This window comes from Abramis brama (assembly GCF_963993115.1).
Source record: "Abramis brama genome assembly, chromosome: 2".
In the NCBI taxonomy this organism is placed as follows: Eukaryota; Metazoa; Chordata; class Actinopteri; order Cypriniformes; family Leuciscidae; genus Abramis; species Abramis brama.
Window position 1 is genome coordinate 62,823,600 of NC_139964.1, and position 12,789 is coordinate 62,836,388.

The 12,789-nt window shown below is 36.6% G+C and overlaps 1 protein-coding gene across 1 annotated transcript in view; it reads left to right on the forward strand.

The window, feature by feature from the left end:
* The window catches only part of pard3ba (par-3 family cell polarity regulator beta a), a 160,173-nt gene that overhangs the window by 47,707 nt on the left and 99,677 nt on the right, over nucleotides 1-12,789 (forward strand). Inside the window, exons 4-5 of the mRNA XM_084095055.1 lie at nucleotides 1,458-1,558; nucleotides 8,789-8,880. Of these exons, the coding sequence (XP_083951181.1) occupies nucleotides 1,458-1,558; nucleotides 8,789-8,880 (193 nt within the window). The remainder of the gene's footprint in view (nucleotides 1-1,457; nucleotides 1,559-8,788; nucleotides 8,881-12,789) is intronic.

A 12,789-nucleotide genomic window follows, 5' to 3' on the forward strand; every position in this document is an offset into this window, starting at 1 on the left:
TGTGTGTCTGAAAAGAAACAGAAAACACTCTAGGTAATGTTCAACTAGTGTTTGATCTGTGCTTGACTGTCTGAACAAAATAAAACTGAATAATGAACAAAATAAAACTGAATAATGAACAAAAATAACTGCTAAAAATGACTTATTTTATGTAGTTTGTTTAAAAAAAACTAATGAATGAGTGCATAAATAAGTACATGCATAACTAAATACATAGGTAAATGTATGCATAAATACATAAAATGAATAAAATAACAAAAAAATGCCACAAAATGGGAACTGGCTCAAAATGATCATATATTGCTTTACTTTTTATGTATGCATACAAATTCATTTTTAAAATGGAGTCAAGATAAAATGAACCTGCATTATCTTCATTTCATGGTCATATCTCTGACTGTCTTTTACCATGACTTTTACCATGCTAGTACAATGAAAGTACATAAAAACTACCAAAAAATAAAAAATAAAATAAAAAAAATACACATTTTCATTACTTGAAATAAATAAAAATTCACTGAAAAAAAAGAAAAAATGTAACATATTAAACATAATTTATTTCAGCTAGTTGCCAAGGCAATAGTTTTATTTAAAGTTGAAGTACTAAAGTAACTAAAAATTAAATAAGCTAAAACTTAATAAAAACTATATAATAAAATGACAAAAACAACAAAATTGCTAAGACTTTAACTAAAATAAAATTGAAAACATTAAAATCGAATTCAAAATATGAAAGGGATACTTCACTGATTAGCATTAAGCTTTGTATCAGTAGAAACCCGGTAGTATTTTCGAATGACCGTGCTTCCCTCCCTCATGTCCCCCTGAGACGACAGATTTCTGTATCATGTGTCTGGAAAAAAACCTCAGATGACGCAAAAATCGTCAATTTCCGTCATCGGAGGCCTTTTTTGTCCAGAGGCGAGAGACTCCAGCCAGTAGGAGGAGCTCGTTCCGCATGTCTTCAACCCGCCCATAGGAGGATCTCACGATAAAACGCCGTCTTTTCAGTTTCGAGTCGACTAGTAGCCTAGTTGTATCATTTCTTCCGACACTGCCCTCTGTAACCGGTAGGCGTGGCTTGTTAGTGTCCTCATAGGGCAGCGAAGCAAGTGCATTCTGGGAGTTGTTGTCTTTCATCCACATGAGCCAAAAATACATTTTCTGGCTTTTCTCAGTCTAGAAGGCACCAACTTCTAAAATAATTTCACATTTTTACTACATAAATGACCCAATTTAAATACACATTCATCTTTCCAGCGGTGAAATATCCCTTTAACAAAACTATAATATAATATATAATATAAAAATAATCTCAATGATACTATCATGTACCATGGTACCGCCACAGTACTTTTTTAAGGTCTAGATCATTGTTTTACAATGAACCTAGATTTGCAAATGCAGTGAGTTTCTATTTTAGATTTCTAACAATATTCTTTGTTTTTTCCCATCAGCCACCCCTCTGTCCGTGCGGAGCAGCAGTGATCCCGCCCTCGCCCAGCACCTGGATGTCATTTCAATGGACCGTGAGGACATCAGCAGACCCCAGTCAACCGTGAGTGAACATGAACACACATCACCTACTCATGTCCGATAGGAGTGTCTGGGAAAGCGTCAACTTTCTTTTTTTCAGTTGTTAAAGAAAATGAAGGCCACATTTGTATTGAGCTTTTGGAGGACGCAATGCAAGACTACTTTTCTTTTTGTAGTGCTGGTGGTCTTATGTATTTAACCTGTCCTTGTCTGCAGGAATTTCACTGTCACAGTCAACATTCATGGTCATATTGTATTTGTGCTTAAGTTTTGCCTTTTAGCCCCGCAACCATTGTTATCTTACTCTCTTCCAGTATTGTTTTCATCAACAAAGCTTTTACTCTCTCTATATATCTCTCTTTCATTCCCTTCCTTTGAGGTCATCTGTTAACCAGCTCTTTTTTACAGCAGTAAACATTTACAGCAGTGTTTGCTTTTCAGATTCTAGCAGACAAACAGCACAAATTTTTTGATTTTTTTGTTTTTATTTCTAAAAGAAATGAATACTTCAAAATACTTCAGAAATTCAAGTGACATTTATTATGTTACAAATAAATTCTGTTCTTTTGAACTTTCTATGCATCAAAGAATCCTGGAAATAAAATATCATGGTTTTCAACATTGATAATAATAATAATAAATGTTTCTTGAGCAGAAAATCTGCATATTAGAATGATTTCTGAAGGATCATGTGACACTGAAGACTGGAGTAATAATGCTTTGCCATCACAGGAATAAATTACATTTTAAAATATAAAACAATTATTTTAAATTGTAATAATATTTCACAATATTACTATTTTTACTGCATTTTTTGATCAAATAAAGGCAGCTTTGGTGAGAATAGTTCAATTTTTTTTTTTAACTTCCAGAAACTTTTGAGCAGTAATTTAAGTTTGAGAATGAGTGAACCGCGTTTAGGATTTTGCTGTATGAACTCTCAGTACTTCAGACTCACACAGAAAGCTAACGCAGTATATTTTAATTCTGAGTGTGACATTTACTAAATTGTACCACTTTCAGTCTCTTGGGAAACTGCTGAGTGTATCAGGACTACATACATAAAACTGTCCAATGTCTCTAAAATATTAGCATCAAACAGGAAAAGAATGTGCGCGGCTATTGTTAACGATTCATAAGGTCTGCAAAATTACAGCTCGCGCAGACACTCGCACGCATCCGTCCCAGATTGCTCGGAGTGACAGTAATCATTGCAGTGCACTCCTCAATGACAGGGTGAGTACCACTAATGCATCAACCACAGCACTTTTGAGACAGAGAGGATTCATAAATATGTGCGTATTCTCTCTACACGCAAATAAATATCTGCTTCTGTCAGTGCCACCGCTGCAGATTCCTCTTCCTCCTGGAGAACTTCTTCAGCACTCTGAAGAATCCTGGCGACTTTAGTTCCAGATTCCAATAAGGCTCCATTCACAATGTGATTTATATACATGTATAGTGTTCCTGGATCAACATTCATATCAATCAATCAGGCCATCTTAACCCGATGATAGGAATGATTTTTCTTGTGATTGACCAAAAATTCTAGACTGGGTAAACCCAGCCTGATCTGCCTGCGATTTGATTTCGCCCTGCATCTCAGGCTGGAAACCTGTACATTTTTCTATCCTGCTTCCATTACAAATTTGCAGGGACCAATCACAAACTGGCTCATCCACCTGGCGCGCTATTGGCGGGTTTAATCCAATCCAATTCCTTTTAACCTCTCGATGATGCTCAATGGCTTCTTTAGTTTAGCAAACAAATCGCTCGAGTGGGTGTAAATACCACTCACTTTCATGTTTTATTTTGCACAACCTGCAAAAGATTGAGAAGATTGAGAAGATCTTAAAAGATTGAGCTTGGTCTGGTGATAGCCAGACTAACAACAATTCTTGAAAAGTCTGAAAATGAAAATTTAGAAAATGTTAATTTCAAATTTGCCTTTGTTTGAAATAACTATTAATTTAATTCATGTTATAATATCTTTGTTTTCCTGTGTCATTCACTTTAATTTCAAATTAGCTGTACAAAACATCTCGCTATGCTGCTTGATGCTTTGTCGCAATTATAAACACCCTGGTTTGTAGTGCAAATAGTTTTACCGTTTACTGCACTTTCTTCTTGTTATTTCCCTGTAGACTAGAGGCTAATGAATCAGATGTCTCACACATTCACAAAAAAACTTGCATCCACATTGTCAGTTTCAAACAGTATCTTAAAAAATGTACACTACCGTTCACAATTTTGGGGTCCCTAATATTTATTTGTATTTATTTGATCAATAATACTGTAAAACAGTTAATATTGTGAAATATTATTACAATTTAAAACAACTGCTTTCTATTTGAATATACAGGGTGGGCCATTTATATGGATACACCGTAATAACATGGGAATGGTTGGTGATATTAAAGTCCTGTTTGTGGCACATTAGTATATATTAGTACACACCACCCATCTTGAGGAGTTTGCCCCCTCACATATACTAATGTGCCACAAACAGGACTTTAATATCACCAAACATTCCCATGTTATTACGGTGTATCCATATAAATGGCCCACCCTGTATTTAAAAACTGAAACATTTTGCAATAGTTTACTGATTTGATCATTAATTTGCTTATTTACTTCGTTTTATGGTGGGAAATGAGAATCTTTTTCGATCATTTTGCGAGTAATGTTGGAAAAATGTCACGTTGCATAGAAATCTTTCACCTAAAGGACGAGCCTGTGGATATCACGCGCACAGTTCACAAACTTTGCACAAGAGTTATGTCGGCAACTCAAACTACAGTCAATTATTCCCTAAAAAGTGAAAGCAAAAACTGACGAGCTTTTGGCATCTGACGCTGCACTCCACATTAATTCTCTCAGACATGATGAGATCAATCTATCTCAGTGCTGATAACGGTAAAAAATCTTAATTTATTGGCTTAATATTTCTTGTGTGGACCATACATGAATGATATTGACTTTTTTTCTTTTTTTATTTATTTTTTATTGATGACTGATTGACTGATTGATGACTAAAGACTATAATTTTATTAGTAATATTAATGTAATTTGTAATTGTATTGTTATTAGTGTCTATAATGTCAAATAAAATGTTTTGTTAATGTGTTATGGAAACATGCCTTGGCGTAAACACTCTTGACAATTTGTGAATAGATCACCTTGCAATTCAGTTTTGATGTGGGATGTTGTTTTGTAGTCTGTTTTAGAAACGGCATTGCTCTAAAATCAGGGAACAATGCTTGGTAATTAAGAGTGTTATTCCAGATCCTACCCCTGAAATCTAAGGGAAATCTCCATGGGTTTATATCAGTGTTGTTCCAGGCTCAGTGTTGTTGATTCAGGAGCATGTTGTGCTTGTGTAAAATCACATGTTCCTGGAACAGCATCTGTTCTTAACCAGACCAGATTTTAGGATTATGTTTTGAATCTTGAGTAATATCCTTATGAACCTTATTTATTTTAGGAGTAAGGTTAGGTAATGATTGCTGAATAGGAATGTTGTTCCAAGACCATCTGATCCAGGAACAGAATGTCCCACTAGTGTAAATCACGTACCTGAAGTACATGCTGCAGTTTCTGATCTAATGGAAGTCCTTTTTGAAAAGTACCTGGAGGAACTCTGAACTCACATTACAGCAGAGACGGGGAACCCTGAAGCTCTCCCAGTCCCTTATCATCCGTCCCAGGAGCTCACGCTCACAGCCGGCGGTCACCTCCACTGAAGCATGGCACACCTTTAAATGATTTGAGGAGTTTCTCTGTGCGGGGCTGTGCTCTGCTCACATCTCTGCTGTGTGTACAGGAGACCTGGGTAATTATGAGACGGGGCGGGGATTCTCTGCTTGGTTTTGTCAATCATGTTTTAGACTGAAGGCAAGATGATTATCAGATGTGTTGAGGAGGTTGAACACACATAAACATGAACATGAGATGTGTAATTATGGCCGGCGCTCTCATAAACACCTGGGACCTTCAATTGATTTTCATACAGTGCTGTGATGTGGGGACAATGCTGAAGAATCTGCTCCTTCATTCAAGTGTGGCTGTGTGTTTTTGTTAGTTTCTTTATCTTTTCATTTAGTTTTTGTTCTGTTATTCGTTTATTTGTTGGTTGGTTTGTTCTTTGCTTGTTTGTTTGTTTCTTCCTCTCATTGTTTTTTTTTGGTTAATTTTTTACATTTTTTTGTTTTTTTTTGCTCTCATTAATTGGTTGGTTCATTCTTGGCTTTATTTTTTGTTCGTTTGCCATTTGTTTGTTTGGTCATTCATTTGTTGGTTCCTTCCTTCCTTCCTTCCTTCCTTCCTTCCTTCCTTCCTTCCTTCCTTCCTTCCTTCCTTCCTTCCTTCCTTCCTTCCTTCCGTCTGTCTATCCATCTATCCATCTGTCCTTCCTTCCTTCCTTCCTTCCTTCCTTCCTTCCTTCCTTCCTTCCTTCCTTCCTTCTGTCTGTCTGTCTGTCTGTCTGTCCACCTGTCCTTCCTTCCTTCCTTCTATCTGTCCTTCCTTCCTTCCTTCCTTCCTTCCTTCTGTCTGTCTGTCCATCTGTCCTTCCTTCCTTCCTTCCTTCCTTCCTTCTGTCCACCTGTCCTTCCTTCCTTCCTTCCTCCCTCCCTCCCTTCCTTCCTTCCTTCCTTCCTTCCTTCCTTCCTTCCTTCCGTCTGTCTATCCATCTATCCATCTGTCCTTCCTTCCTTCCTTCCTTCCTTCCTTCCTTCCTTCCTTCCTTCCTTCCTTCCTTCCTTCCGTCTGTCTGTCTGTCTGTCTGTCTGTCCACCTGTCCTTCCTTCCTTCCTTCTATCTGTCCATCTGTCCATCTGTCCTTCCTTCCTTCCTTCCTTCCTTCCTTCCTTCCTTCCCTCCTTCCTTCCTTCCTTCCTTCCTTCCGTCCGTCCGTCCTTCCTTCCTTCCTTCCTTCCTTCCTTCCTTCCTTCCTTCCTTCCTTCCTTCCCTCCCTCCTTCCTTCCTTCCTTCCTTCCTTCCTTCCTTCCTTCCTTCCTTCCTTCCTTCCTTCCTTCCTTCCTTCCTTCCTTCCTTCCTTCCTTCCTTCCCTCCTTCCTTCTGTCTCTGTCCATCTGTCCTTCCTTCCTTCCTTCCTTCTGTCCACCTGTCCTTCCTTCCTTCCTTCCTTCCTCCCTCCCTCCCTTCCTTCCTTCCTTCCTTCCTTCCTTCCTTCCTTCCTTCCTTCCTTCCTTCCTTCCTTCCTTCCTTCCTTCCAGCTCTCACACAAAAAATACTAAATAGGTCACAATGAAATTGCCAATTTTCCATATGTTAGCTTTTAACGAAGAGGGTGCTGTTCGAATTTGGCGCTCAACCATCATGCGTCTCTGTTATGTGCGCGTCTCTGTTATGTGCATGATACAGACTCTCCGCGCACTGCACGTTCACTTTAGAGTTCCATCTTTTGCGTTCCGTCAATATTACGTTATTAGAAGAAAAAAAACGATTTTTCGATTTTTGCAATTTGTGAATCGATTCAGAATCGTCCACGTCCGCATTGCGATGCATCTAAGAATCGATTTCCCCCCCACCCCTACTCATTGTATATAAATGTCTTATGTTAGCACTTATGCTAAGCAGATTGATGATCAGGCTTTGCTGTTGTAATATCTCAGTCAGCTCTAGATGGATGGATGGATGAGATGGACTCAAAGGTCGTAGAGAAACACATTTGTGATGCAGATCCCCACACAATCTCTTACAAACTTTCTCATTAGGCTTTGACATTTATTCAATTACTGTATTCCCAAGAGTTTACCCAGTACCCACTGCTCATAAGTCTTATGTAAACACAAACAGACCGCGCACCCCGAGAGCCAAGGACACACATATTTAATATAGACTCTGCTTCCTCGGCTGATGCGTCTGACCATGAATGTTTTACTGTGTTTACTTCAAACCTATTTAGGTCGTAAACATATCAGCAGAATCCTCACATTACAGTCAGTTTGTTTCCTTGTTGTTCTGTTTAGTTTCCACAAAGACCCACAAAACCGCATTGTCAGGAATATATGTTTTTTTTTATTTTATTTTTTATCTGAACAGTTCTGCGACTTATTCAGAGTCCATTTAATGCAAATATTTTCACCTGGCTGCCATGTTTGAAACACCTCTCACATTTTTGACCAATCTTTAATAAGTTTGGCTAATTTCACTTATTTATTTATTTATTTTCTGACATTTTCAAGTGTTTGCCTATGCACACTGTTAGCCTTTTGTATCTACTTTCAGCTTTGTATAATCAAGAATATATTATACATTTTTGTGTGTAAAAAATGGATCTATTGATGTTTATAAAGTTTGAGGCTGCATAATCGGTTACTACTGATCACCTGATAATAAAAAAAACCTAATATTTTACAGCTAATCAGTTACAATAAACAATGGTTGCTGTTACAACCATTGATACAGATTTGATGATAACTATAACTGATACTGTGTTTTAAATGTAATTATCCAATACAATAACCAGTCACATGATCCTTCAAAAATGAGCTGATTTGGTGCTCAAGAAACAAATTTTTTTTTTAGTATCGCCAATGCTCAAAACGTCACTATAGTCATTTTTTTGCTAATGTTTCTGCTTTCCCTTTCCAGAAAGGTTATGTCAACCAACCGTCTCTCCATTAAACTCCCTATATCTCTGTTGTCGACCTCATGTGAACAGTGTGCACTCAATAAAGATGGGAGATGCACATTAACAATAGCCCACTGCTTGTGCTGCCCCTGTGGCCCTCAGGAGCATGTGGCCTAGCGGGGGGATAATCGCTCTCTACTCAGATAATCTAGGTCACTTTTTGTGTGTTTGATGCATCCCATGAGGAGGGGTGGGGTGTCCCATGTGTTTGTGTGTGTGCCTTGAGTGGATTACAGGGTGTGTTCTGGACCACCATTAGCTACAGCTCCACAGTGAGGAAAGTGGACATTCCCTTTAATGGTGCATCATTTTGTTTTTCCTCATCTTTGTTTATGTTTTCTATTCATTTGCATTTTATCTGTTTTGATTACTGTCCCCAGATGAGATATTAATCGCTTAAAAAAATGAAAGGAAAACAGTGGATGAGATCAGACCGACAGAGATAGACGGAAAGGATGCACTTGCAGTTTTTCAGTGGCAAACTTTTTAATCACTTTGGCATCCTGCTCAGGAGGGAACATTGAAGCTTGGTGTCGTTGTTTTGGATCCTCTAGAGAAACTGAAGTCACCATAAGTGTATTTTTGTGTTGACAGGGAGTCGGTCATGCAACGACTGTGAAGGGAGGAGCCATGGACAAACCCAAGGTGGACGTCCCAAACTTTAGGACTGGACAAGTCAGCTTAAGGTGAGGGACTTTATGTATGCTTGTACTGTATATAGTGTATGATTGTGTTTCTACATTCATAAGTGAGGGTTGAAATCATATTAATTCAGTGATTAGTACGAGCTCTCTGCTCGGAGATTAATTTGGGTCTTTGTTTTGTGAAATTTCTTTGTTGTCAGATTAAGGTTGTTTCAGTGTGTGGTTTTGTGGCCCTTATGTGTTTTGGACATTTGTCTTTGCTTACGGTTGCCACATTTTTATATATATTTAATTATTTTATTCATAAAAAAATAAAAAAAAATAAAAAAATAAATATATATATATATATATAGACATTTATCTGTGACATTAATTTGGATCTATTTATTTAAAAAAAAATTGTATACATTTATTTCTAATATTTATATTTATTTAAATATTTAAACAGTCACATATTTTTTAAATAAAATGATTTACATTTTATTTATGACTTTTAGTACACAAATAGGTACATAGTGTTTAATTTGATTTATTTTTAAAATATAATTGCTTATAATATATAAAATATAATATATTATATAATTATATAAATATAAAATATAATTACATTTTATATACATATGTATTTAAATAAATATAATAAATAAATATGTATAAATACAAAGTAGTTACTTGTTTTATTTTGGACACATTTATTTAAATATATTTATTTATAATTATTTATATTTATTTGAATGCATACATATATGCTTATTATATATACAGTATTAGTAATTCACTTTAACAGATTTTAACACTGATCGACCAATACGATAACCAATATTTTATTTCTAAATGCATTAGATTAATATTTAATAGATAAATATTTATTTTTAATAGAGCCTTGTTTATCACACGTTTAAGCCTAGTAAAACACCTATACAAGCATTGAGCCGTATACTGTAGTATGTCAGACAAATTATGTTTAAAGTCAGAATTCATGTCATGTGCTTTATTCTTTTTTTAAACAACCTTTTTAATGCTTATCTAGAAGTAGCTTTTCTTATTGAAATCCTTGTTAAGCGAAAATAATGGAAACGACATTTCAGTAGATGATTTCACTTTAATGCGTACGGCAGGACACAGATTCAGTATTTCATAGTAGCACTAGAGCTTGTGTGTGTATATCGTCATTAATATGTACACTTGTTGCCATAGTCACAGAATAGGAGACTTGCATCACCAGTGCCTCTTATCACAGGTCATGTGACCTCATCTCTTCTCCCTGAGAGAGGGATGAAGTTTATCTCTCGCCTCTCTTCAGTGCCTCTGTCAATCAGCATTACTGATACACACACACACACACTTTTACAGCTCATTAAACATTGAAGCCGTTTACAGTACCACATCACCTCAGCTGAAGCCCCTGAGGTCCATCTGGGATTCAATCAAGTTTTAATAAGATAGCTTATTTAAGTTCTCTGTGTATTCTGTGAGATAAAATCATTTCCCCTTCCTGCCTAATAGTTAATATTAAACTTTGAGGTTTTAGTCTTCATATTAATGTCATTATTATTTTCGGCTGACTATGAACAGTTGCTGACCACAGCCAAACCACACAAGTTGGGTAGACGCACTGGGTAAAGTTGCATAAGATGCCATTTCATTTGACGCAAATTAAAATGAGGATGTGAGGGACTAGTGTTGGTCTTTCCGCCAACATATTTGGAAATGTGTCTTTCCACATTTCTAATGGACAGAAACTGTGGCAAATATATAATGGAATAGTCTGTACTTCGGTCCCTTGATAACAGCCTCTTTTGTTTTGTTTTTTTTGCATCAAATTAGGCAATTTATTAAGTTTTATTGTGTTTTACACATGGTCTGGCCAAAGCAACCACATAAATAACAGTGACAGAAAGTTCTAGTTTATTTCTAGACATACTTTGAAACCCATCGCTCAATGTAAGTTTATGGGATATTTTGTAAGTTTGTAATATAATTTAAGAGTTTATTCAAATTTAAGGAAAAAAAAATTATAAAATATAAACATTCAGCAAGACAGTGACAAAGACAAGTAGTATGGCATGAATTTCTGAGGCTGTGTGATTCAAATGTGAAATTGTTCTCTCATTTCTTTTTCAGATAATTTATGGAATTGTGGTATGGAAGTATTTCATAAAGTATTTTTCTCTTTTATCTTGAAACACAGGAATAGAGAAAATGATTTCCCCTCTCTGACACTTTCTCTGCGCACTCTGTGTGTTTCGCTGTTGTGGTGTGTGAGCAGTAATAAGCTCTGTATCTGTTTGATGAGCTGCTGCCAGTCTCAGTTTTTATTCATGTAAATTCATGGATGCTCTGCGCCACACTGGGCACATGCAAATTGGCAGAGGGGGGGTTTTATTTTGGGAATAATGCAAATGAATGGAGAGGAGGTTTTATTTCTGTGGTAATGGACTGTGTTGAAGAATGTTTCCTAATCTCAGTTGTTGGTTGAGTTTGTGTCATCATTTAGCAGATGTGTCTGTAACTACATTATCAGTCACATGATCACATGGTATAAGTCACATGGTAGTTTATTCTGGTGCCCACTTAGACAAGAATGTTCCATTTGAACAGTTTTTCACATGACTTTAGGGGCTAGTATATCTAAAATTTAGATATAACTCAGAGAAAAAAATAGAGCAAAATGTTTATGTGGTTCTGTGCAGAATTAATGTAATTAAGTATTAGTTATATACAGACAATTGGCATTAAATTAATCAAAAGTGACATTTAAAATGTTACAAAAGATTTCTGTTTCATATAAATGTTGTTCCTTTTAACATTCTATTCATTTGAGAATCTTGAATTAACAATGCATCACGATTTTTACAAATATTTTAACTGGTTTCAACATTGATAATAATAAGAAATGTTTCTTGAGCACCAAATATTAGCATATTAGCCTGATTTCTGAAGGATCATGTGAGACTAACGTTTGCTGAAAAATCTGCATTGCCATCATAGGAATAAATTACATTTTAAAATATATTACAATAGAAACCAGTTGTTTTTAATATGATAAAACATTTCAGTTAGTGAATAACTGTGATTGTCTTGCTTGCCTGAATCTTCCAGAAAAGCCTTTTTTTGACAAAGATGGAAGAGTTGACATCCTCCTCTCTCTTCCTCTGCTCTCTCCTCCTCTCTCTTCCTCTGTTCTGTCTTTATTGTGATGAGAGATGCAGGTAGACACCTTTGCCTTCAGCTCTCATCTCAGACACACTGAATGGCAGTGATTCCGCTGGCTTTCGGCTCATTTGTTTGGTCATTAATGTCGTCCCGCAGGACATAAACAGCAAATGGATTTGCTGCGTGCGTGTGTCGACAAGAGTACAAAGTAGATGGTGAATACTTTTGCTTTTTTGTTTGTGTGTCTTAAATGCTCTGACTGCTGTAGGCCAGAAACGTTCTCTACCGCAAGTACACAGATGCAGATGCTAGTCCAATGCATCGCAAATGTCCCATTCATATACTTGTGTGTATCCACCAAAGCGTTTTTTCAGGCGGCTGGCGTATTTTTTCAATTGTTTTCAATGGGAGCGCCTCATTTTTAAAACACCATGAGCGTAACGAGGCGCTGAACGTCTTTTTCACGCTGAAGCGCTGAGCGCTCTGCGTTTTTTACAGGTCGCCGAGAGTTGAAGAATTTTCAACTTTGAGTAAAACGCAGCGGCACCGCTCATCACTGTCACTTTTTACCCAACCGTCCAATCGCAGTGGAGGAGGGGCGGGACTAATACCACACTGACCAACCGCCACATTCTGCTTGTACAATGTCAACAGATGGCAACAACAAGCATAATAACGGAACTAAATCATTTAAAACAAGAGCCAGAGAAAATACGTTATTTTGTATCGACATTTTAATTTAGAATCTACACAGAAACAAAATATGTGTGAAATGAGCAAGCGGCAACCTCCCTG